At 44.2% G+C, this 25,882-nt stretch overlaps 1 protein-coding gene across 6 annotated transcripts in view; it reads left to right on the top strand.

Annotated features, from left to right (window-relative positions):
- Positions 1 to 19,475, top strand: part of GRK5 (G protein-coupled receptor kinase 5) — a 222,736-nt gene extending 203,261 nt beyond the window's left edge. For 5 of the 6 annotated variants that reach the window (XM_073354222.1, XM_073354225.1, XM_073354224.1 and 2 more), the window contains 5 exons: positions 4,276 to 4,413; positions 8,046 to 8,183; positions 9,516 to 9,647; positions 11,526 to 11,594; positions 15,741 to 19,475. In XM_073354222.1, coding sequence (XP_073210323.1) covers positions 4,276 to 4,413; positions 8,046 to 8,183; positions 9,516 to 9,647; positions 11,526 to 11,594; positions 15,741 to 15,875 — 612 coding nt within the window. In that variant the 3' untranslated portion in view covers positions 15,876 to 19,475. Of the gene's footprint in view, positions 1 to 4,275; positions 4,414 to 8,045; positions 8,184 to 9,515; positions 9,648 to 11,525; positions 11,803 to 15,740 lie in introns of all 6 variants that reach the window. The other variant, XR_012160063.1, reaches the window with a different exon arrangement.
- The last annotated feature ends 6,407 nt before the right edge of the window (positions 19,476 to 25,882 follow it).

Below are 25,882 nucleotides of genomic sequence, written 5' to 3'. Positions count from 1 at the left end.
CTTCCCTCCATCCTGAGAAAGAGCTGCAGGCATCTTCTATCTAACACAGGCTGCTCCAATTCTGCCCCTGCCCACTGCATCTCAGTTGTCAGCAGTGCTAGCCCTGAAAGCTTCTGAATATCAGTAAAACATTTTCCAGGAAAAAGTCAGCCAAAGTAAAGCCCAAGAATGAGCAGAAACTTAAGAGTAAAAGAGAGCCTTCTGTGCTGAGATTTCTCCTCTCATAGGAGGACAGGACCCTTCAGCATAAAGGCAGGAAGTGGATGTGGTCTTTTTCCTCTCTGCCCAGGAGCTACAGAAACTGACTGGAGAAAAGTCGGACTCAGATGGGAAACTCTTTAGACCATCAACCTCAGTGAGCTTTCCCTATAAAGGGTGGAATTTAGAAACCTGCTGTGGTTAAAAAAATACAAATGCAGAAAAACATGCCCCAAGACATCCCAGTTCACAGTCTCATGCAAGCCATCAAAAGCAAAACTTCCTTCCTGCCCTTCATCTGAGCAAGGCAAGTTGTCTGATTTTGATCCAGTGGAAGAGTGCCAGAAAAGATTCTTTCCCCTGGACTGTTTCAGCATGATATTGTACCAGGTAACCATTGAACCTTGATCACTTGAACCTACTGTGCACATAGAATGGTGAGACAACAAATAGATGCTGTCCTTCAAACCCCCTCCACCACCTCAAAAGAGCTTTGAAGGTGATTAGATTGAGAGGAGCTAATAAATAAGTCTGAGGCTCATTAAGCTGTCTCAAAGGTTCCATGCAGTCCCAGTGCCAAAATCAGCCTGTCACCATCCCAAAGGTTAACACTGTCTTTGGTGACCTTGTGAATTAATTGGTCATCATTTTGGGGGGTGATTGCCAGATTCAGTCTTCCTGGCAAGGCAGTTACACCTCTGCCACACTAAAATTCTGCTGATTCAGCATCTCTTACTTGAGCTATTCAGTTGTGTATCGGCTCCCTCTCAGAGGCTAAGGACCAGGAGCCAGTGGCTTTGATATCAGACTTGTCCCTGGATACTCTTTGTGACTAGGTTTGTGACAAGCCATTTATGGATCAGGCAGTGGAAGGCAAACCACCAAATTGTTGGTGTCATGCAGGGAGCAAACTGGAGAAGCCTTAGGAAGTGTTATCCTATAAGCCAAGGATGAGCGTGAGAAACCCCTGTCATTAGCCAGGCACCCAAGGAGAGATTACAAACCTTCCATCAGGAGCAAACAGTCCTTTCAGCTTCTGCAGCTGAGACCATCACTCAGACAGAGGACACTGGAACACATCACGGCTAGGCATGACATCTCCAGACAACCCTCCCACTGCAGCAAGGATTCCTGATTCCCCATCTTCCTTCCCCAGACCTGAGGTGCTGTGATCCCTGTGGGCATCCTCCGATTCTCAGTCCAATGGGCTGTATGGTAAAATTCAGCAGATCTTCCCTTTCTCTCACAGAGTGATTTGTCCCCTTCCTAGCTCTTGGAATATGGTAAAGCCCAAGCAGATGATGGAGGCTATATCCCCATTTGCTGATTATTAAGGCTCTTGGATCAGTACTAAGGCTGGAGAGATGACTAGTGATTTGTTCACATTGTTCCCCAGGCAGCAGAGCTAACTTGGGTTCCAAGACCCTGAACATCACAGTTCAAAATGGAGACCTGGAAGTCCAAGTCCACCATGGCTGCCATTTCTCAAGGTGATTTGTTAGCCTCAGCAAGACCTATCTACATGTCCAGCCCTTGGGGTTTTACTGCAGTAGGACTCCCTCTGTAGGAATGGCATAGTTGGAGATGATAAAGAAAGGCCTGGTGGTTTTTCTTCTCTGAGCATCCAGGCTTGCCATTCCAGCCCTTCCTAGGGTTGGAGTTCCAGCAACCCTTCAGTTCAGAGGAAGATGTGATTGTTGTGCTGCACAGAGAGGTGAAATACAGGAAGGGAACTACTACTCCTTGTTTCATCTTTGGAAGCAGTGTCCCCAGAGAGGTTCTCAGACACGGAGCCATGTCCCCGCTGATCATCTGCCTCCTTAGGGGGCAGAACCCACTAGGAATGGTCTGCTTGAATACTCAGAAGAGGCAAATGAATCACACAGTGCTAGTGAGTCTGTTTGGCTGGGGGTTTGCCTACTTACGCAGCCATGTTTTTCTGATGCTTTTGAAAGTGTAATGCTGCTCACATACTAGATGTTTGCTATGTACTTGCTGCAATTAGCTTTTCCTCTGTTGCCCCCTGGTGGATTGAGATGTTCTAAGAACAGCTGAGCTGTGTGAACTATTAGCTGTACCCTCCTGTATAATAATTTCCCTCTATATTGAGAATGAAGCTGTATTTCTTTCTCTCCCATCCTACGTTTTTTCTTCCTTTTCTCAGTGCTTGGAGAGAAGGAGGGAGTACCCCTTATACGCCTTGCTGCTAATGCATGACAGAGTCCTTTTTAACCTAAGGCTTTTGCTAGCCTGACTTGTCCGTGTAGCGTATGTCTTGGCTGCCTTTTTGGGATCAGACTGCCACGGGAGAGTCTTTAGTTAAAACTCTCCGGTCGGATATTCCCCATATGGTATTCCCCTGACTCTAGTAAGTATCCCCTTCTCATTTAAAAGGGCAGGTTTTTTATTTTCTCCCCAGTCTTTCAGCATTAGAAACCAGCATTTGCTAGAGAAGATATGCTAACAGATCTAACTTTAATCTTTTTGTAAAATCAGTTGATTTTATTGCGTATTTATTTTCCTTTGACTTATCAAGGGGAAGTATTTTTCACTATATGAGTCAACTGCAGTGTCAGTTTATTATGAGTTGTGGCTCATGTTTCACTGTTTTGGCTAAAAATGCCTGCATGCAAGAAAAAAACACTTAAACTGAATGAAGACAACCCCTCCCCCACAAACCTTTCAGGCCACTGTCAGTTTTACGGTTCAGGAGAATGTCAGAAATTTGTGATACAGTAGCGACATATAAAAAAGGCCATCTGTAATTGGCATAGGCTGATGCACAGGGTTGTCATTACATACATAGCTCTGCCTTTCTTTCAATGCTAAAAAAAATAAAAATTAGTTTGAGTAAACACTGTGTCATTGGCTTGTTCTAATTGATTACGGGTACTTGATTTAAAAGGATTAGGCACCAAAATATCTCACTCATTGAACTAACTCCCCAGACCAATTATCAGAAATATAGAGGCCTCCCCATGGACTCTGGTTCTAACACACATGTCTCTGTGGTTATCTTCCTGTGCATGTTTATCTAATTTACCAATTATGCTGAGTTCAGTCAATCCCCATTGCCTTGTTAAGGATCCCTGTGAGCAGAGAGGAAATCTCTGCAGTCAAACTGATTCTTCTGTCGACTTCTCCAGATCTCCTCCAGGGTTGCAAGTGAGCTTCCCTCAGCCCATTATAAGATGCCTGAATTCAGGATTTAGGAACAGATGTAGCAGTGCAGAAATGGTGTCTTGTGGTGCCCTTTAAAAATCTAGGCTTGGGCTGATGGAGGTTAGACACGGTGCCAATGCTGACACATATTGGATCTTCAGCTGGTGTAAATCAATGTAGAGCTCCGTTGACAAAACTCCCATTGACGTCAGTGGGAGCAGGAATGGGCCCAGTAGGTTTAGTAACGAAAAAAATGTGATTTAAAAGTTCAGTGTTATGTGCTATACTGGAAAGTGTTGCATTGGGTAGGGATAAACAGGCCAAAGTAACAAAGGAGCATCATTCCAACAACAGTAGCTTGAGAACGAGCATTCAGAGAATATGTGGGACTATAGGGCATATGTGAAACCTCCTCTTCTCTCAGCTACCCATTGAAAATAAGTGGGAGGAGACTATAGGATAGAGGACAACACTATTGAGATTTCAGAGTAACAGCCATGTTAGTCTGTATTCGCAAAAAGAAAAGGAGTACTTGTGGCACCTTAGAGACTAACCAATTTATTTGAGCATAAGCTTTCGTGAGCTACAGCTCATGTCATCGGATGCCGATGAAGTGAGCTGTAGCTCACGAAAGCTTATGCTCAAATAAATTGGTTAGTCTCTAAGGTGCCACAAGTACTCCTTTACTATTGAGATTGTAATCTTTGAGGCAGATCATTGTCTATATGTTTGAACAATGCCTAGAACAATGGAGTCCTGACCTGTTTAGCCTTTAGGCTCTGCCACAATGTAAATGTTAAGTCATGATAATTCTCCTGTTCCCACGCCCCTATTCAAGCACAAACAGTTGGAAAAATATCATCGTAGGGCTATTGCTTTTCAGACTTTCTTACAATTTTGCCTGGTCTGTTTCAGCTACTAACCAAAGATGTGAAGCAGAGACTGGGATGTCAGGGGGAAGGTGCAGTGGAAGTGAAGAAGCACCCATTCTTCAAGAGTATGAACTTCAAACGATTAGAAGCAGGAATGTTGGACCCCCCCTTTGTCCCTGATGTGAGTAGCATATGGTAGAGAAAACCCCGCTTGACTGGATCTAGAGAGAATATATTGCATGCACCCCTTCTTTAGATGTCTTTCTAAAACGACTGTTCCCTTATATTTCCCATAGCTGGCAATGACTTGTTTCATTTCTTTTTCGGATAAGGATGGTGAACCGGTTTAAATAAAACCCTTTCCCGAGCCCCAAACTTAAACACAACCTTTTCTTAGGTTCTAAAAGAACTCCTTTTATTTCTCCCCTGTTTTTGTGCCTTGTGAGTGCCTCCAGCTGGCACCAGCCCTCCTGCAAGTAGCAGACAATTCATAGGGAAGCATATTTTCACAGAATTCCCAGTCCAGTTTTGGAGACATAAGTGATTCAGAAAGCTCAGCTAAGCATGTATGTATATTTGTACAGAGAGGGAGAATGGTCCAGTCTTAGGCAAGGTAAGTTCAGTTCTCTACTCCAGGGGTTCTCAACTGCGACCCCCTTCGGACAACAAAAATTACTACACAACTCCAGGAGGGGGCCAAAGCCGAAGCCCAAGGGCTTCAGCCCCAGGCAGGGGGCCTGTAACCTGAGCCCTGTCACCCTCAGGCTTCAGCTTCAGCCCTGGGTAGTGGGGCTTGGGCTTTAGCTTTGGGCCCCAGCAAGTCTAACAGCAGCCCTGGTGAACCCCTTAAAACAGGGTCGTGACCCACTTTGGGGTCCCAACCCACAGTCTGAGAACCGCTGCTCTACTCCACCAGGTTGACCTGGGGCAGGTCTCTTACATTCTCTGGGCCTCAGTTCCCACCTGTAAAATGGGAATAGTCGCACTGCTCTACATCAGAGGGGTGATGTGAGAATAAATACATTATAGATTGTGAGCTGCTCAGATATGACAGTAATGAGGGCTATTTAAGTACCTTAGTTAGATACGCTTTCGGTTAAACCACAAAATCTGGACCCAGAATTCAAACAGCCCAATGTTCTGATCTGGGGGAATAAGTCTGGCCCATTATAAAGACATCTGTTGTTTGAAAAAATTCAGAATCAGGTTCAGGTATCAAACACCCACCAAGGTTTGTGTTTCTCTAGTGCTTATTTGAAATAGATCCCAACTGTGATCCTCCCCTTGAGGTTTGCCCATCACTATTGCATATACTCAAGGTCAGTATTGTAGTGACAGTAATAAAACTTTCAAAGCCCTTTGTAGTATATATCTCCTCCCCAGTGGCAAATTAATGCCTAGGCCGACAAGGCCGAGGCCTAGGGCGGCAAATTTGCAGGGGTGGCAAATTTATAATAGCAGCCAGAGGCAAAGCCAACCAGAGCAGCTAAAGTAAACTTTTGTAGCTTTTAAACCACTTTGGTTTGATTGAGTTTGCAGCAATGCAAACCAGAGCTGCTAAACTGTTACTTTCCCTAATATGTTAAAAGTACAATGTTTACTTAGAGCCATATGGGGACTTTAAGGCTAGAAGGCCTAGCCAGATAGACAGGCTTGGAAGAGGAAAATAACCATGGAACTCTGTGCACGGGGAGGAGCAGTGGCGGATTAATGATTTTGCCCTAGGCCCAGAAATAATTGCCACCCCCCCCAGCTCACCTCTGCTCCTTCCCCACCCCCTTCCTGCCCCTATTGGTCCCCTTCCCCAAATCCCCGCCCCAGCCCTGCCTCCTCTCCTGAGTGCACCGCGTTCCCCCCCTTTCCCCCTCCTTCACGAACCTGTTTCGTGCACAAGCACTGGCAGGGAGCGGGGAGAAGCAGACCTGGCGGCGCGCTCAGGGGAGGAGGCGGAGCGGAGGTGAGCTGCGGTGGGGGGTGGCAATTATTTCTGGGCCTAGGGCAAAATCATTAATCTGCTACTGCTCCTCCCCATGCACAGAGTTCCATGGTTATTTTCCTCTTCCAAGCCTGTCTATCTGGCTAGGCCTTCTAGCCTTAAAGTCCCCATATGGCTCTAAGTAAACATTGTCGTTTTAACATATTAGGGAAAGTAACAATTTGGCAGCTCTGGTTTGCATTGCTGCAAACTCAATCAAACCAAAGTGGTTTAAAAGCTACAAAAGTTTACTTTAGCTGCTCTGGTTGGCTTTGCAGTTTACTATGTAGCCTCATTATTCCTGCCAATTAGCCCAGAGTGTTATGACCTGCTTCAGTGGGAAGAAATAGGAGACAAACTAGTGTTTCTTTCTCCTGAAGAAAATTAGAAAATTCTGGACTCAAATATGGGATCAGCTAGAGCCTACTGAAAGCTTAATTGTGGTATGTAATGGCTAGAGGGCATCTATTATCCATGTGTTTGCTAAAGTAGAGGCTCATAATTTTTTGCCCCATTAAGGGCAGCCTGGCAATTTATTGGTAACTCAAGAGCTGCATCTAAGCTAGATAATTCAGCACTCACAGAACTCTCTTCATTCATAGATCTCAAAGCACTTTACAAAGAGAGGTATAGTATTGTTATAACCGTTTGACAGAGAGGGTAACTGAAGCACAGAGAGGTTAATTGACTTTCCCAAGGTCACACTGTCAGGAATGGAGGTGGGAAGAGAACCCACATCTCCCATTCTGCCACTGGACCACACTGCCACAGAGAATTAAGTAGACTATAGCTGTCCTCATCTTTAATAAGAAGGAACAGCATACAGAGAATACAGATTCCAGCATGTAGCATTTCATTTTGATTAATTTGGCCAGACTGCTCAGTTGCATGCTAGGATCTCTAGGCTTTGCAAGCCACACTTACGCTATCTTCCTTAACATGGAAGTGGATCATGTTGTAGAATTCGGTGGGCTACACTAGTCCTGCAAGCTGCATCTTGGTTATGCCCTTATTAAAGGGTAACTTTGTGCAGCTAGGGTAGGTTCTATGGACATGCAATGAGTCCATGTTAAGTAACCACTAGGGAGTATTTCTGTTTTCTGTTCAATATGGCTGACTACTGGTGTGTTAGCTGAGGAAAATGTCTCTTCAAAGTGACGTAGCAGTCATTCCAGAGAGCTAAGAGCGATAATAAAATAGTTCAAGGTATTTGACTTTGCATCTGTAGAAATACAGCAGTGAAAATTGTAGCAGTTCATAGGAATGGCTCTAGAGAGCTTCCAACGGCTGAGAAAGAGCTGAGCTATTAACACAAACAACAGAAAAACTCCAAACCTCTTCTGTGTTCTTTAGCATTTAGTACAAATTCCTTTAAAGCTTCAAGCTTGCAAACTCCACAGCTGGCTGAGGAGAATGAGACTTCCATCTGGGGCAGACAGAGCCATCCCAGGTGTGCATTTTGTACAGATTTTCTAGTCTTTGAATGGCCTGTGTGTGTCCCCCTCTCTAAAAGAAAACAGTGCTTCTATTTTTTTGATCCTTTTTTTTAACCTTATCTTATTTTTTCTGTCCTCGTCACATCACCTCTTAGCCATGTGCTACATGGATGACTAAAGCCCACTATGGTTCTGCTGATGCTGTAAGGACTTCAAAGTGGAAGCTTTAAATGCTTAAAGCAAGTCAGCCTGTGACGATAAACACATGGGCAGAGCAAGTATAGGAAGGCAGGATGTGGCTAGTCGCTTGTGGTCAGACATTCTCACTTGAATGTGTGTGTGAATAAAGGCACATGTCCAGACTCAAAGACATTTTCTCTCCTACTTTTTCTCCCGAGACAGCCCAGAGCCGTGTACTGCAAGGATGTGTTAGACATCGAGCAATTCTCCACAGTGAAAGGAGTAAACCTGGACCAAACAGATGATGATTTCTATTCCAAGTTTTCCACAGGATCCGTATCTATTCCATGGCAGAATGAGGTAAGGGTACATCATGATCATATCACCCCAATGCAATCTCTAACCCAGGCTGCTTAAGAGCAGTTGTATGCTTCCAGTAATGTATACCCACTGGGTAACTTGCCAGACTCTAATGCATTCATAAGTTACAAACACACTCTTTCAAGATCTATAAAGTACCACAGATGTCAGGTTCAGGTGACTGTATCTGCAGATTCTGCATATTTGTATAAATTGGCAAGGGTTCTCCTGTACTTCCTCCTGCTGGTCTCCATAGAGATGTTCTGATAACGGCTCTAAAAAACTTCCGCGGAATGGATTTCTGCCTTAATGTGGCTCTCTATCCGTGACACTCATCTCATTCATTATTTTGTATCTGATGGGCCCCAGCTGCTGCATTTGAATCTGGATCTGAACTTTTCTGAAGTGCCAGGGTTTTTGATTGGGGGATTTGTTCTGCCTGCGGTAGAAACAGAGCCAGCTGTAAAGTTCAGATCCAAGTATAAACTTCCCCATAGTTTATGGGGGCTCAAAACTGGCCTTTTGGGTTCAGGCCAATCCGTATTTTATATTCTCCAATGTAGAAAAGAAAAACAATGCAAAATTGAATGGGGCATTCTCTTAGTAAGACGTATTGGAATAGTGCAGAAGCTTATACATTAGAGATTGAAGCCATCTGTTAGGTTATATTGCCAGTACAGAGAGGGGTTCAGCTATTACTCGAACACAATATACTTTCCCCATTCAAACCCTTGATGGCAAAAGATGCTTTTTACACTGTATTGATTCCTTGGCATGCTGACAGCACCTCATGGGAGGTGATGAATATGGTGAGAAAGCTGACTAAACTGCCTTGCTGTTTTGAACAGTGAGACTCTTCCTCGAGGTGGCTACGGTCAGGTCATCTTGGGCTGACAGCATCAGCGGTCAGAACTGCTTAGTTACGGAAGCTCCCAGTGAAACTGAAAGTGGTGTTTTGGTTGTGACGTTAACTCTGATTTTCCCACTCTAGGGCCTTAGAATTACTCAGTTCAATTTAACAAGCCATCAGAAGACTGTACACCTTCAGACCCATCTCTGCTACTACATCCACAGTAAACTGCCTAACAATAATAGCCAGAGAAGTGTTCTGTTGCTGATTGGCCCTTGTTGGTTCCTACACCTCCTGTCACATCTTGTCCCTCTTTAGTCTGTAAGCTCTTTAGGGAAGGGACTGTCTTTTATTTCATGCTTGTACAACTCTTAGCATAATGGGGCCCCTGATCCCGATTGGGGCATCTGGAGTTTCTTGTAATATTAATAAATAATAGTAATAATGCATCATCTCTTTTTATTCTTTCTGTGTTTTACCAGATGATAGAAACAGAGTGTTTTAAAGAACTAAATGTGTTTGGACCAAATGGTACTATTTCACCAGACCTAAACAAAAGCTACCCCCCCGAGCCACCCAAGAAAGGATTACTACATAGAATATTTAAACGTCAGGTGAGATCTTAAATGTAACAGAAAGAGCCTCTCTGAGCATAGGTGCCGACTTTGTGGGTGCTCTGGGGCTGGAGCAGCCCTTGGGGGAAAAATGGTGCATGCTGAGCCAGCACGCCACCAGCAGTCCCCCTATCAATCCCCCTTCCCTCCCTCCCTCCCACCTGCCTGCCAGCGGGCCCCTCTCTCCCCGCAGCTCCCGCCTGCTGCAATCAGCTGTTTCACAGTGTGCAGAAGTCTGAGGGGCGAGGGGGGAAGGAGCGAGGACACAACACGTGCGGGGTGGAGGGTGGAAGTGGGTGGGAAGAGGTGGGGTAAGGGCAGGAAGAGTGGGGCCCGGGGTGGGGCCGGGAGTCGAGCACTCTCTGGCACTTTGCAAAGTCGGCGCCTGTGTCTCCGAGTCCTGATGAACTTTCCTGTGTGATATGTGTGCTGCCCTTATGGTATGTCCATCATGAGAGAGACATGAAATGCCAGGGAAGGTTTGTTCTCACAGTTTCCTTGTAATTTTCTGAAGATTCTGTATGTTCAGGTGGTTCAAATAAGTGTCTGCACCTAGGAGTTCTTATTTGACTCGGTACTTCCAACTTTCTAAGACCTGGCCATAGCTAGTCTGATATTTATTAGGGCTGGTTGAAATGTTTCCATCTAAGCTGTTTTTTTAATGGAAAATTGGGTTTGTAAGTTACATGATTGTGTGGGTGAGAGAGAAAATTGTCTGCTTTTCATGGAAAATGTCAATTTTTCATTAAATAAACGAATGCCCAGACCATAGGAGATGTTGTCCGACCAGGGAATCTGGCCCATAGAGGAGAATGGGAGCATGAGGCATCTGAAATGCGACTCTCAAAGGGGCATCACAGCAACATTTCCAAATCCAAGTATTTTGGGGGTTGGCTGAAATATTTCAGTTTTTGATATTTTGCTGAAAAATCTGAATTTTCTGCAGAAAATAATCCCATTTCCTGACCAGCTCTGTTGTTTATCATGTTCCCCTCAACAGGCTGCAGGTAGTTTAGGCTGGAATTTAGCAAGGACACCTTCTACTCCGGACATTGGTCTCAGTCCCACCCTCACAGGCTCTTAGTAACCCCTGGCTCAGCACCTATGTCCAACAAAGGGCAGCTCTGCCATCCCTGCTGATTCCTTTGTGTCCAGGGCTACTGGGGACTGTCCATGAAAAGAACACCTGCTAAGAATGGGGCATTAGCAAAGCTGGCTGCCAGGCTGGGAGAACTAGTCATGCTAATGAACCCAAACCCTGCTGCTCCCTCCCAAAACAAGCACCTCCTCTGTCTCTCTCCACCTGGCCTCCCTGCTGCATGAGTGGAGCTCACGACTGAGACTTGGTTTTCTTATTTTACAGTGGTGCATGCGCAGCACTGTGTCTTCTTTGCACTGGAGTATGCTGTGCCCCCGTGTGCCATTCCTAACACTTCTTGCTGTGCTGGCTCTGACAGACCTACCCATCATCCCTATTTAAGAGTGACAGGCCTTATTTTTTAGAACCATATTGACCACTTTTACACATAACATTTTGAACCCAGCATATTACACTGGAGTTACAAGGCATGTCTCCCTAAATGTTAGCAGGTATGCTCTGAGGAAGACAAAGCTTAGGAGGCCAGAACGGTTTGTGCTGTATTGAATTGACTCCTCTAACGTGTATCCTCTGCTCTGTGTCTCTGGAGAGCTCCCATGGTTCTCCTGACCCATGGAAAATAAGGGCAAGCACGCTGCATAATTTTTATTTCAGTAAATCTTCACAATGTTACAAGACCAGAAGTAGGCGGGATAATATGACACGACCAAAATGTGAGACAGATGGGAGGACTGGGATGTTTGGGGGATATAAATATAATTGTTTTCTCCTTTCTCCAGCATCAAAACAATTCAAAGAGTTCACCGAATTCAAAGGCGAGTTTAAATCACCACATAAATTCAAACCATGTAAGTTCAAACTCCACCGGAAGCAGCTAGTTTGAACTCAACTTTCATGAAACAACGTGTTGCATCCTTCCACTATAATCTATGGAGCTTCTAAGGATGAGAGAGCATCCACCGTTGAGTTAAAAAATAAATGATCTCCCAGCAATGGAGATATTCTATCCATTCCTTCCAGTGGAGCCTCACATTTTATGAAGAAATTTCCACTCAGGTCTGTTTTTGGAGGTGGCACTCAAGATGGTGTGAATCAGATTTGTCTATTTAGAACATTGCAATAGAAATTCAACGAACATGACTACTTGCACGTATTTAAATAGCATCATACTAGAACTGAATTTTGTCTTTATTATTTTTAAAGAAAAGTTTTGTAAATTTCTCTATTGTCTCAGTTTACATTTTGTACATTTGTATTTAAATGAAAGTCAGACTTTGGGGTGTATATTTTCTGAGCAGCAGCTGTAAAGCCATGTGTTTTAAGACTTTTTTTTAAAAGAAATGTGACTCAAGACTTCCAGAGCCTCAAATGAGAAATCGTTCTTTTTAGTAAGTGTAGAAAATTATTCATATTTCACTTTATCAAGTTGGTTTTACTGACATGCATTTTTATGGCACAGTTTATTCTTAATTATTTTACATCTGTATATTTGGCTTACAGCAACACTGCATACATTTTTCCTCTTTCTTGGTTTGTAAAGTCTTGTGTTAAATGCTAAAATACGTAGTCAAGACTTTGCCGCATCTAAGAATACTATTTGCTATGTCTGAAGTTCGTAATGTCATGGGACCAGCACTGTTGAGATTTGCACTTATTTTTGTTGTTAGATCATCACAATATTATTGTTTTTAATGGAACCCTGTTTTAAGCCCTCCTCCTTTTCAAACTTTTTTTACTATTGCTAATGAGAGAAAGAACAAATGTTAGCAAGGGGAGATAAGAAAGGCAAGTTGTCCTCAGTTCTTCAAAGGCCTGAAATCCTGCACCCATTGAAAATAACAGCAAAGCTCCCATTGATTTCAGTGATACAGGATCAGGCCACAAGTGAGAGGCTTTTACAACAGTTACTTATGTCACAGAGCTACCAGGAGATTGACTCAATAGCCCTGTCTGTGCTGGTCAGGGAAGCTATAGAGGACAGAACCAAGCCAGGAAGGTTCAGCTCTGGATCTCAACTTGTTCACATCCATTATATCCATTCCGACCCATGTCCACTGTCAAGTGAGCTGTTCTAGAGCCCTTAGGCTGTATGGCTCCTTTTCTGGCCCCCTCAACCGGTGATGAAACGACTGTCCCAGTACAGAGAGTTAGCTGAGTTCAGTGCCCATTGTAAAACAGTATCATTTGCTCTTTTTTGATTCCACAATGCATCATCTCAGGCTACCCCAAATCATTGTTTAAAACAATTGTCCCACTGGTATAGATGGGCTCAGTCATGTTCAATATCCATACTATGAACCAGTTAACAAAAGCATACTATATGCTAGGAGTGTATCTATTCTCAAACATGCCATGTAGGACATCAAGTGTCAAACACAGCTTCACCCATTTCAACGGATATTGGGAAACATTTGCCCCACTGGTGTAGACAGAATCTGATGAATTCAACATTTGCTGTAAAATAGTTTGGTTGACCATGTTTTTTTATAATGGTTGCTGAATTGATTGAGTTTTCCTAAACCTTTGGGACAACTGATGCCTGACATGTCATGTCTAAGAATTAAACCATTACGCTAAGGTTAGACCAGGTCTGTGCTGCCCAGGGAAACTGGGTTAGCATCTTTCTAGCAAGAATTACATGTATGTTTAATTAGCCATAAGGAACAGGTTACTTAGAGAGCTTCTGGAATCCCCATCATTGGAGGCTTTTAAGAACAGGTGAGACAAACACCTGTCAGGGATGGCTTAGATATATTTAATCCTGCCTCAGTATGGGAGGATAGACTAGATGACTTCTTGAAGTCCTTTCCAGCCCTGCATTTCTTTGATTAGACTGGTGTGCACAGGCACCGACTTACTAATGTGCCAGGGGTACTCGACCCCCGGCTCTGCCCCAGGCCCCACCCCCACTCTACCCCTTCCTCCCGGGCCCCACCCTGCCTCTTCCTGCCTGCATTCCACCCACACCCCACTTCTTCCTGCCCCATTCCGCCCCCTCCCCCCCAGCACACTGAGCCCTTGCTCTTCCTCCCTGTCCCCGCAGCCTCCTGTACACCGCAAAATAGCTGATCGCGGCAGGCAGGAGGCGCGGGGAGGGAGGGGGAGGTGCTGATCAGCGGGGCCAGCTGGCAGGTGGCAAACACTGGGGGGGCAGGGGCTGATAAGGGGGCTGCCGGTAGATGCTCAGCACCCACCATTTTTTCCTTGTGGGTGCTCCAGCCCCAGAGCACCCACAGAGTCGGCACCTATGCTGATGTGAAACTGGTTTCCTTGGCCAACACAGAAAGAGCAACAGAGTACATGAGGTTTTTTACAGGAAAAGCCATGAATGATAAGGACTCAAAATAAAGTAAGTTCTAGAACAGGGATCGGCAATCTTTGGCACGAGGCCCACCAGGGTAAGAGCCCCCTGGCTGGCTTGTTTACCTGCCGCATCTGCAGATTCGGCTGATCGCGGCTCCCACTGGCCGTGGTTCGCCGCTCCAGGCCAATGGGGGCTGCGGAAAGTGGCGCGGGCCGAGGGTTGTGCTGGCCGTGGCTTCCCGCAGCCCCCATTGGCCTGGAGCGGCGAACCGCGGCCAGTGGGAGCCGCGATCAGCCGAATCTGCAGATGCAGCAGGTAAACAAACCGGCCCGGGGCCCTCCGAGGGCTTACCCTGGTGGGCCGCATGCCAAAGGTTGCCGATCCCTGTTCTAGAACAACTTAAGGTCAGTAAAGGACAGAGAACAGGGTCAGAAAAATTTAATTTTTGTAAATTAGCTGATGGAGAAAGAAATGGAGATATTGGGCTATGTATGTATGTACTGGGCTGATGTGCGTTTGTTATGGAGTACAGAATGCCAAGAAGCCAAGACACCCCGTAGGTCAACTAATAAGGTTGTAGGTTCTCTCAATCACTTGTAGAGATACAGATAATTAAGACCGTGTTGTAAACAATCCAAAACAGTAATGAAAAATGGTCTCCCTTTTCTTTCTGACTGATGTTCTGGGAAGACACGGTGGCACAGAGGGTGTTTACCCCTCACTTTATCCATGCAAAGATCCAACAGGGAGAATGCCAGCAGTTTCAGCTGCGTTAGTGATGCCACTGCAGATTTGAGCAGAGGTGAAAGAATGTGGAGAAGCGAATGCTGAGAATTTGGACTAATTATGTCTCCAGTTTAGTTGTAATACTTCCAACTCACTAGTAGGCGTGAGAAGAGAGAAGTACTGTGTGAGTGAAACTCTCCATTTATGTTCTGACGCAAGCCCTCTGAAGTCAGTGGGAATCTGTGCGCTTACTGTAGTGGGCTTTGTGTTAGGCCCCTTTTGCAAAGTTTGCGTTCTGTGGATGGCCTTGCATGGGCCCTCTGCATCAGGGTGGATTTCCCCCAATTTCAAGAAATGTAGGTGAGAATTCGAAGAGGAACCTCAGTATCTCTGGGGCTTAACGTAGGGCTCACTGTTTCAGTACCAGTGTGCATGAGAAGCTTTGTATGTAGAACTTTCCTTGCTTTGCCTAGAATATCCTTATGGGGAAACAGTTTTTCAAAGGGAAAGGCTGATGTTCACGTGCCAGATCTACACTCAGATTCATCTGTGTGCGCAGTACGTCAGTGCTCTCTCAAACCGGTTAATTCATAAGCACAAATGCAAAGCAAAGGGAGCACTGAGTGGTAGATAGAGCATGGTCCTAGGTTCTGTTTTGAGTTCTGCTACTCCCTCATTTTGCAGCATTATAGAGGCACCTATCGCCCATTAGAAGAATGTGGATAATAATGTTTGCCTGCCGCCCAGGGCGGGGCAGGGGTTGTGAGGCTTAAATCATGAATATGTGTAAAGTGCGATGAGGCTCTTGGATAAAAGTCATTATAAGAGTCACATATTAATATTCATCATTAAACGTGGGTGAGTGCAGAGCGTATGCATGAGGAGCTCATTCTCTGCCTTTTTAACCATTTGGTCCATGAAGACTCCATTTTCTTTTGTTGTTGTTTTAACACTCCACATTTAGATTAGAGATGAAAAACCTAATTACAGTGAACCCTCCCTTGAAGGCTGTTTGTTAAGGCTGAATGACCAATTGATAACCCTGGCTCGAAGGAACATCATGGGTAGCCACAACACTGCCAGTCAATACCAGTCTTGACCACCCGTCCTGTGAGTCTCCCGAACAGCGCTTGCCTACTATGTCCAACTGAGCAGTATTTTGTGTTAAATAACCTACTTGAGACTCGGCTGAGAACACACTGTGCTCGCATTCACTTGTGTGATCCAGTAAAAATTGGAACACAGATATCTATGGATGGAACTTTAGTGAACCAATTTGTTGCACAACCTAACTCCCCCAAATACATGGAGCCTGGTTCTCAGAGGTGATGAATACTCACAATTCAATCTGAAGTCAATGGGAGCTGTGGGGGTTCGGCACCTCTGAAAACCAGGCCTATAACATGGGGGGGAGGGATAGCTCAGTGGTTTGCGCGTTGGCCTGCTAAACCCAGGGTTGTGAGTTCAATCCTTGAGGGAGCCATTTAGGGATCTGGGGCAAAAATTGGGGATTGGTCCTGCTTTGAGCAAGGGGTTGGACTAGATGACCTCCTGAGGTCCCTTCCAGCCCTGATCTTCAATGATTGTATAATTTCTTTATACTACTTTGGATAGAGCATACTGCTAGCAAGAGAGTGTTTAGTACTCTGAATCATAATGAATAGCTCTGAGATGGGTTTGCACATAGCAAAAGAGTAGAAAGAAATAGTTATTTCATAGTTTTCCAGCACAAGATTCATTTCATCTTGTTATCATTCCAATTAGAGCAAAGATCCTTTTGGGAAGTGCACAAGATTTGAGCTGGTTGAATTATTTGTATGAGTAGACTGTTGAGCAAATTTAGCTCTTTAAATGTTTGGAAAACATTTACAAAGTGATTCTGAATTCTGCAACTGGATTTATTTTTAAGTCTTCTCCAGATAGGCTGAAAATTACTCATCAGTCTATGGGTTCTTCATTAACTTTCCAGTTCAATGATTGTTTGAGTTGTGTGTGAAGGAGTCACATGGCATTTTTTCTGCTTTCTGCTTGGATGATTGAAACTTCTGAAACATGAAAATAATAGCAAATACATATTTTTGAGTCTGCACATATAACCTTGTTCATGTGAAAATAAGGGTGTTCGTGCACAAACAGCTATTCCTAAGACATGTGTGAACAAAAACCTGTTCATGCAAATGAAAAAACGCACAAAACTGGTCAAACCAACCAGCCAATAGGAATTCAAATGAAAGTTAGTGAACACCGTTCTTGCAGTGCTGAATCAGATCTACATAATATAGATATTTAGAGGAATTTGTTCAATTGACTCTCTGTTTTTCATAGAAAATTTGGAATGTTTTTAAGAAATCTTTGAAGTCACTTGTGATCATTCCCCTCCCCGGGTAACTGTGTCCAATTTCATTGTAAGAAACATGTAGCCAAACTTTGCTGATTGATTGGTATCTTACCGGATACAGATGCTTTTTTCTTCTTCTTCAGAGTATACATAGAATAGAACACACAATATCCAGCAGGGACTATTTTTGTTAAGCCAACTCTCATGTTTCCAAGCTAGATCCAACTGGCATCTTTACTTTTTCCACCCAAGTCTCACATTTCAAAGTCAGTTGCTATTATCCTTTTCAGTAGAGAAGTCTCAGATAAACAAACTTCTGTAGTACAAACAAAATAAGCAGAAACAGGGAGATACCGTATCTATGAACTCCTAAGTACAGTTTGAGAACTAGGTTAGTGTGTGGGTATGTTCATGTGAAAGGTTCTCTTCTTTAAGTTCACAAATTCTTGTTGTTCAAAGTTTGTAAGGCTCCCTCCCACATGTTAAATATGTTGATCAAAATGAGATGGCTCATCAGCTGCTCCTGAGCATTATCTAAACAGCACTGGAAAAGTTGGACTTCTCTTTGCTTTGAAAAGTTGGACTTCTCTTCGCCCGGGGCTAGTCTGCTTTTCCAGGCAGGGATCATGTCTTCCTGTGTGTTTAAACAGCACCTAGCACAATGGGACCCGGTCCTGCTTGTGGCCTTGGGCTGCTACTTTAATTTAAATAACAGCATTAATAAGTGCCTAGGTGCCCATTTCACCAAAACATCACTGGCACATTTGAAGGCCCTTAAAACTGGGAGGCCAAGGAGTGAATGGACGCAGAGATTGACCTGCCCTCATCCTGGGAGATGGTCCTGGTCTATCCCAGACCGGGTTGAGAACCATTAGCAGGGAAGTGCAAGAGAAGCTGTGGCTAAACAGAGCTATCAGTTTGAGACCTCTCACAAGCACTAACTCCACCTATCTAAAAAATAATGATAGCAATGAGTGTCCTTAGGCTAAAGCCGAGGAAACAGGGTTAAATCCTATTCATTCCAAATTCCCATGTGTCAGGAGGACAGCAACCTCCTTTAGCGAGAACAACTATTAGCTTTTATGCAGTGCTGTAAGAGAATGTTTAAAGCCAGCCAACAGCAGTCTGTACTAATAGCCCCTCTACTCTGCAGGAATACAAATATCAGCTGCCATGCTGGGGTCTGTTACTGCAGAATACTATCAGATGTTTTTTATAAAGGAAGAGCCATACGCTGAGAGACTCTTAAACAATGTATTACTTATATTGGCAGTGGCAGAGTGATTTTTGATTTAAGATGATCTCCTTGTGTCTGGCTCAGGTTTCCCCTGTTTGTTTGTTTATACTTGGAGTCAGGAGTGCTGGGTTCTATCCCTAAGCCAGCCACTGATTCTCTGTCTTGCCCGTGGCAACAAAATTAACCTATGACAGGTTTCAGAGGAACAGCCGTGTTAGTCTGTATTCGCAAAAAGAAAAGGAGGACTTGTGGCACCTTAGAGACTAACCAATTTATTTGAGCATGAGCTTTCGTGAGCTACAGCTCACTTCATCAGATGTTTACCGTGGAAACTGCAGCAGACTTTATATACACACAGAAATCATGAAACAATACCTCCTCCCACCCCACTGTCCTGCTGGTAATAGCTTATCTAAAGTGATCAACAGGTGGGCCATTTCCAGCATCTCAGCTTCCCTGGTCTGATAAAAGGAGTAATGAAACCTAGCCACCTTCGGAAAGCACTCAGAAGTCTCTAGACCAAAAAAAAAAAAAATGCTAAGTATCAATATTAATTGTTTTTGATTTGAATGAATTGAGCCTCATCTAGCAGCTCTTACCTATGTAACTTCAGTGAGACGACTCACGTAAATAAGGGTTCATGATTTTTTTCGAATAGTTTGTCCTAGTTCCTTTGAGCTGCTGAGATTTTATGCACTTTGCTTCAGCAGCGAGACCTCCTGCGGAGCTAACAGTATAGACTTTAAAGTGTTCGTTTCCTTGTTTCAGAGCTAATCAGTAATAGCAATCATTCAAGATCCTCCCCTTTTTATATTAAAAACAAATGTCTATGAGGGAGGGGACAAAAATAATCACCAGTTAAACTTCAAAATCTCTCTTTGCCTGCTGAACAGTTGTTCCACATGTGACAGAATTCCTAGATACTGAATAACTGAAATGCTGTGTAAAATCAGAATGATGCATGTTGGACAAACGTTGGGAAAACTCACTGGCCCATCTATGAAAACTAAAGAGATTATCACATTTCTAGGATCAAAGGACTTCAAAAGGGAATCCCAGGCGTTCTGGAAATCAAATGGCCCCCAAGGAACCATCACTACCAGGAAAGAAGAAACATGTCAGATAGTGCCTGGATTATAAATGTATTTTCCATTCTTGTCATTCCACAGCTGTTCAGTGTGTTTATTAACCAGTCCATGTGAGTTATATTGTATGTGTTGAGTGCAATCTCCTTTGATTGCACTTTTTAAATACTGGACACTCATCTAAAAGACTCAACTTTTTGCCTTTCCTTTGAAGGTGGAGGATGTAAAAACTTCATTTTGCATTTCCAAGCAATGTAGATAGATCTAAAAATTTCATGAACCATCTTGTATTTGCCCATATCTGACTAATGATTAAATTGTAAAACTGCAGAGTTTCATATTACGACTAGTCTTTTCACCTGCTTCGAAAATTAAAATTCACTTTTGGTATTAACACACACACACACACAATAGTATTCTGATCTAATTTGAAAAGCATATCCAGGAGTAAATGTTTTTAAGCACTGCTAATACTGTAGTCTCTGTAAGGGGAACAGACACTTCTAAAGAAATGTTAAAGTTGTCTTTCATAATTCAGTCAACAAATCAGTTTTGTAATAAATTAAAGCAGATGTTCTCAATTAGAAGAACTAGTGGCTGTTGACATTGTACACACACAAAAAATCATTCTAGTATCCAAAGGGTTTTTTGTTGTTGTTTTATTACAGGGAGATTCTAACATTGTTTTATGAAACTAGTTTCATTTTGAGGTTATTACTGAAGATAATGGCTTCTGTGTTCTATGGCTGCTTGAATTCTTCGTACATAATGTCTAATAATGTCACAGTGCTGCTGTATCTAGATCAAACCACTGTTTTGTTTTGGTTTTGTTTGGGGATTTTTTTAGAAAAATAAATTCTTTAATTTAAATACATTAAAATTACTCATTCTGATCCATTTTTCCTCTTTTTTTTTAATTGGACATAAGCCCATATTGCGCCAGATAATGCTTCATCTGAAGTTCATGGGAGTGTTACCATTGCTTTCAGCGGGAGCAGGATCATTGTTGGGACATCTGCTGCCTTTATATGTCTTATTATAATATTTTCTGTCACATCACCTCTCCAGCTAGTAGATCTACCATAGGTCAGAATCTTAGGCCTTGTCTACACTGAGGTTATTAGCCATGGGCAGCTGCATCAGTGTGACCATGCACTACTGATTGAACCATGACTTGCACTAGTTCAGCTTACCCCATGGTGTCAACCAGGACTTGAACTAGTGGGGCGTGTCTATACTAGAGGCTTGCACTGGTATGGCAAGGCCAGTGTTGCTATCCAGTGACTAAAAAATCCAGTGTATACAAGTCCTCAGTCATGTTCATATTCACAAAGCCTCCAAACAATTATGTGACATGGCCAGCATGGAACAAGGCAGAATGGCCTAATAAACTGGGCAGGAGACTAGATACAAAGACTTTAAAGAAGGCATCATGACAGTCATCAAGAGCTTTTCTTCACTGCAGTATTGGCTTGGGGTATCAACCCTTGAGTTAACTCCTCTCAAGTAGCTTAAGCATCAGCATTACTTGACCACGAAAATCAGATTAGGGCCAAAACTCAAGCTATCCCTTGAGCTACACTGCAGTGAAGAAAAGACCCTAGTCTGCCCTCCAGATGAATCTCCCTCTGGATGGAACCAGGAGCAAGGAATTCTTAAATTCCCTATCAGCTCTGCCACTGACTCACTGTGTGGCCATGGACAAGTCATTTAACTTCTCTACTGTGGCTTCACCATATTTGTGAAATGGGGATGATGCTCTTCACATATCTCATAGGAATATTGGGAGAATTAATGTGCTTTGGAGCTGCAAAGAGTTGTGTAAGTGCTTATTATTTTATATTATTAAGCACCCTGAAAAGCTGTTACCTTGACAACCTTTGCTGCAAGTGCCTTTTCAAAAGAATTTTCTGGACTTGATTGTACTCTCACTTCTGATTTACTCTTTTGTGAGTGAGAAAAGACTCAGACCCTCTTGTGCTGATGCACCACTACTTTACACCTTGTGTAGTCCCACTGTCCCTGTCCCAATTGAGTGCAAAGTGGGTGGAACACACTATCAGAATGGTCTGCAATTAATATCAACTTTGCACTGGTGTAACCTACACAGGGCAGAAAAACTGGCCTTTTATCTTGTACTGCGAAGATGACAATAACTGACCTCATTCTCCCCACAGTACCTCTCATACAGACTTTCTGAGGTGAAATAAAAACTACCAGATGCTCTATGGTACTAAAATCTTTAAAAGGAATAGGATCATGGAACAAGATCCCACATTAAATTGCATGACTGGCCAAGGATACAAAGGAAGGTGGTTGCATTCAAAAATGAATGGACATTCTGATTTGCTTCATGAAATTTCGCACTCTCACAAAGAACTGGCCAAATTTGTTTCCCATGTTACCCACTTCCTTTTCCTGATGCACAATGCAATACAAACTCCCAACAAACACGACTGGTGTTTTAAGGTCCTCACAAGCTTAGGGGACCTTAAAATGGGCATGATAGTTCCCAGAGGAGGGGACAGTGTGGGTGATACAGAGGCTGATAGAGAAAGATTTTATTTAGACTTCATCATGACGTGTTTTACGAGACCTACAAAACTCTGGCCTTGCTTAAATTTCCATTGGTTGGGGAGGGAGTGTTTGTAGGCAGAAAAATCAAAATACACTTTTCACGGCCGTGCACTTCGTGCATCTAAAGTGGAATTTTGCATTCAGCTGCAACTTTACCAGTAAACTGTGCAAACAAGTTGCCACCCAGCAGAGTGAAATTTTTCTTGTATTTTCCAACTTCTTTTCTTAAAAAAAAAAAAATATTGTAGAAAGGGGTAAAGAAAAACTGAGAGCCTGCTGATGGCAAACAGTGTTTGCACTAAGTACCAAGAAAGAACTCCTCAAAAGTGGTTTATCTAATAGAGAAAAGTATAACATGATCCAACGGCCAGAAGGTGAAGCTAGATACATTCAGACTGGAAATAAGGCATATGAACAGTGAGAATAAGTCACCATTGAAGCAATTTACCAAGGGTCGTGGCAGAGTCTCCATCACAGATAAATTTTTAATCAAGATTGGAAACTTTTTTTCAAAAAGCCCTGCTGTAGGAATGATTTTGGAGAAGCTCTGTGGCTTGTATTGTACAAGAGGTCACACTACACGATCACAATGGTCCCTTCTGGCCTTAGAGTCTATGAAACTGGGTAAAGTAGCAGCCTTGTCAAACTGCCAAGCTCAGTAAAATGTAAGGTGATCAACTGTGTAAATTCAGGTCCTGCAGCTTTACATTGACACTGACCTGCTCACATCCATTCAACCAATTTTCCTGCAATTATAAAAAGTTTAGAAGTCATGTGTCATATGATCTTTTCAGTAAATTTCTTGGGTTGTTTTATGCTTTGCCTCTGATAACCTTTCCTGGAATTTTCCTAATATACCAGGCAAGTTTCTCTCAAGCTATGTACAGACCACTGGCAGAATACCCTCATCACTCACATGATTTAAAAAGAAGCAAATTAAATAAAATTATAATTTTTAATGCCCGGAAAAGGCTTTGGAGATGGAAAGTATTACATAAGGCCCAGATCCTGCAGCCAAAATCAATGGGGCTCTGTGCAGGCACAAGGGGCTGCCCAGATGGAGTCAGTCACAAGCTTGGGGACTAAATTATTCTGCTTATTTTTTTATAGGTGGCACATGATTAAGTTCAAAATAAAACCCTTAGGCCATTAAAAATTAACTCATCTTTTCCCCCTCAGTAGCATAAGTAGAGTACTATTTATTAGTAACATAATCACCACTGTACTATGCTTTACCTGACAAACTAGAAAGAGAAATGCTACAAGTCTCAGCTTGGAAGCATTAAATAGGCTATAGATGGTAAAGTAAGCATGCAGAATTGATCCAGTCCTCAAAATAACAGTGCTTCCTTGCAAATTATGGTTGTTAAAAAAACTTTTTTTAGTCTTTTGACCTTTGCAGAATTTCTGCTTTTTAATTCAAGCAAAACACTAGGAAATTACATTTCAAATTCAAGAGAAGTAGTGGTATTTGGTGCCTGCTGGAAAGGTATGTTAGTGGTCAGCTCCCTCGGGGAGGGGGAACATTGAAATCAGACAAGGAGCCAGGGGAAACTGGGGACTGGCTGGCTGTGCAAACTGGAACCACGGTGAGGGAGAGGGATAGGGAGTTGACATGGAAATGGGATGCAAAGGACAAACTGACACAGGCTGAGTAAAGCGATTTGGACAAGAAACCAGGGAGGGAAAGGAGGGGTTGAGGGAGACTTAGGTTAGAGGAGAAGCCTGAAAGGGAGACCAGAACTAGGCACCAGTGGGTTGGGAGGGGAAATTTAGATAGAAGAAGGTGTTGGGAGAACTGGGACTGGCTGGCCAAAGAGACTGAAGACAAGGACTTGCTACGGAACTGGGATTGGCTGAGCAAGAAGCCAGTGACTGGGCAGGACGAGAGAACGGGGCCGGGGGGGTGGAGGAGAAGCAGAAGGAAGGTGACTAACCTCCTGCACCATGCCTTACCCCCCTCTGACCTCAGTCAGACTCAGCTGCGGTGTGAGGGAGCAGAGCATCTGCAGATGGATCATCAAGGCCCAGTGCCCGGAGAGCAACAGGACTGGGGCAGCAACTCGACAGGCAGGTGTGTGGTTGGGATCAGGGGAAGCTTAGACTGGGGCAGGGGTCACTGGGCCATGAAAGGTGGGCTTCACTGGGGAGTGGGGCGTGGGGGCGGGTGGGGGCAGACTTCACTGGAGTATGAAGAGTGGGATTCATTGCGGGGGCAAGGTTCATTGGGATATGAGGGGATGGGATTGGGGCAGAGGCAGGGCAGGAATCATTGCGGGGGTGCAGGGAATGGTTAACTGTTTGGTGCAGGAGAATTAAGCAGTGCTTTTTAGAGGGTCAGGGTTGATGGAGGGAGACCGCGAGAGAGATTTGGGATCGTGATAAAGAAAGAAGCAATTGCTCCTTCTTCCTCCCCCACAATCTCTCCCACTCTCACCGTTTCCCCCACTCCAGCTTCTCTTTCTGCTTCTGACCCAGACTGCCCCCAGTCTTTTAACCAGGCCAATCTCCCTCCTTATTCTCCCCCATTTTATAATATGAAAACCATCAGCAAATGCTCAAATTCCAGTTGGTGTAAATACATGCACACTTCTGTGCAGGGGTTTTTGTCAGAAGATGTAGGCTAGTCTAACTATTGATCTTTTTTCAAAGGTAAACTTACATATTGGTCCCATCATTATTTAATTCCACCACCTCCACTTACCTGTACATTCACTACAACATTCAAAAGATAAAAACAAACAGAGAAACATTGAGCCAAATCAAAATTGTAGTAAGAAATTTATTGCCAGAGTCACCAAAGTCAGAAATACTTATTGTAGGTCTGCAATAATTACTTTGCTTGGACTTGATACTTGTTCAGTGCATCACAGAAAAAGCTACTGAAGTTTTGCATAACCAAAAAATTCGACTGTTGCTATTCGACAGTTAAGTGACGAATATAAACAATATGCTACAGTAACAGGGGGGTAGCCCCGTGTGCTGAGGCTTGCAGCCAGGGACAGCACTTGGGCAGGTCGCTGCAGCCTGATGGTGTTGTGGGGAGGGAGAGACAGGAGGAAAGGGCCCGCCAGCTGGGCACTGAGGATGGGTTGGCCAGGCCTCTCCTCAGCGTTTTCCTAGGAAGCCTGAACCGCCCTGGATTCCCTCCCCCACTTTCTCCTTTAGTGACAAGGGAGGACACTGGGAAGGGCAGACCTGGTGGAGCTGCACCCTGCTGGATGCAGGGAGCCTGCCCTGCCCCTATTGGGCCCCATCCATGGGCAGCACTATTGCAATAGCTCTATCCAGCCTCCAACCCTGAGCTGGGCCACCAACCTCCTGGGCCAGCGGGGAGTTGTGCAGGAGACCCACCTTGTGCTCCCTGGCTCCAGGGATCCTCCCCAGTTCGGTTAGTTCTGGGGAGCTGTCCAAGTGGGGCTGGTGCTAATAGACCCAGCAGGGCCTGGCTCCCTCGCCAGCACTCACACAGGTCCATGTGGAGGATGTGGACATCCCCATAGCCTGGGATACCGGATCCCTGGCCCCCAGATGGAGCATGTGTATGACTTGGGGAAGGGGGTGCATGGTTGGCCCAGTGCCTGAGGGTCCCTGGCTCCCTCTCACAAAGTGCTCTGGCTGACAAGGGGGCATCACTGCGGGGGAGGGAGGCAGAGTCAGCCCCTGTGCATGGGGCTGTGCCTAGCAGACTCCCCACTCTGGCTCACTGGCTCTTGTGGGAGCCCACCACAATGTAACATTACATCCACATCCACACACAGGTGGGACCCTCCCTCTGCTCCCTTCCTGGTCCTGACACTGCCTAATGTGGGCCCTGGCCGGCTGAGTAGGACTGAAAGATTGGGGAGGGGAAGGGGAGTGCTGAGCCT

The sequence above is a fragment of the Lepidochelys kempii genome, chromosome 7, assembly GCF_965140265.1.
Source record: "Lepidochelys kempii isolate rLepKem1 chromosome 7, rLepKem1.hap2, whole genome shotgun sequence".
In the NCBI taxonomy this organism is placed as follows: domain Eukaryota; kingdom Metazoa; phylum Chordata; order Testudines; family Cheloniidae; genus Lepidochelys; species Lepidochelys kempii.
This window is presented reverse-complemented; position numbering and strand designations above follow the sequence as displayed.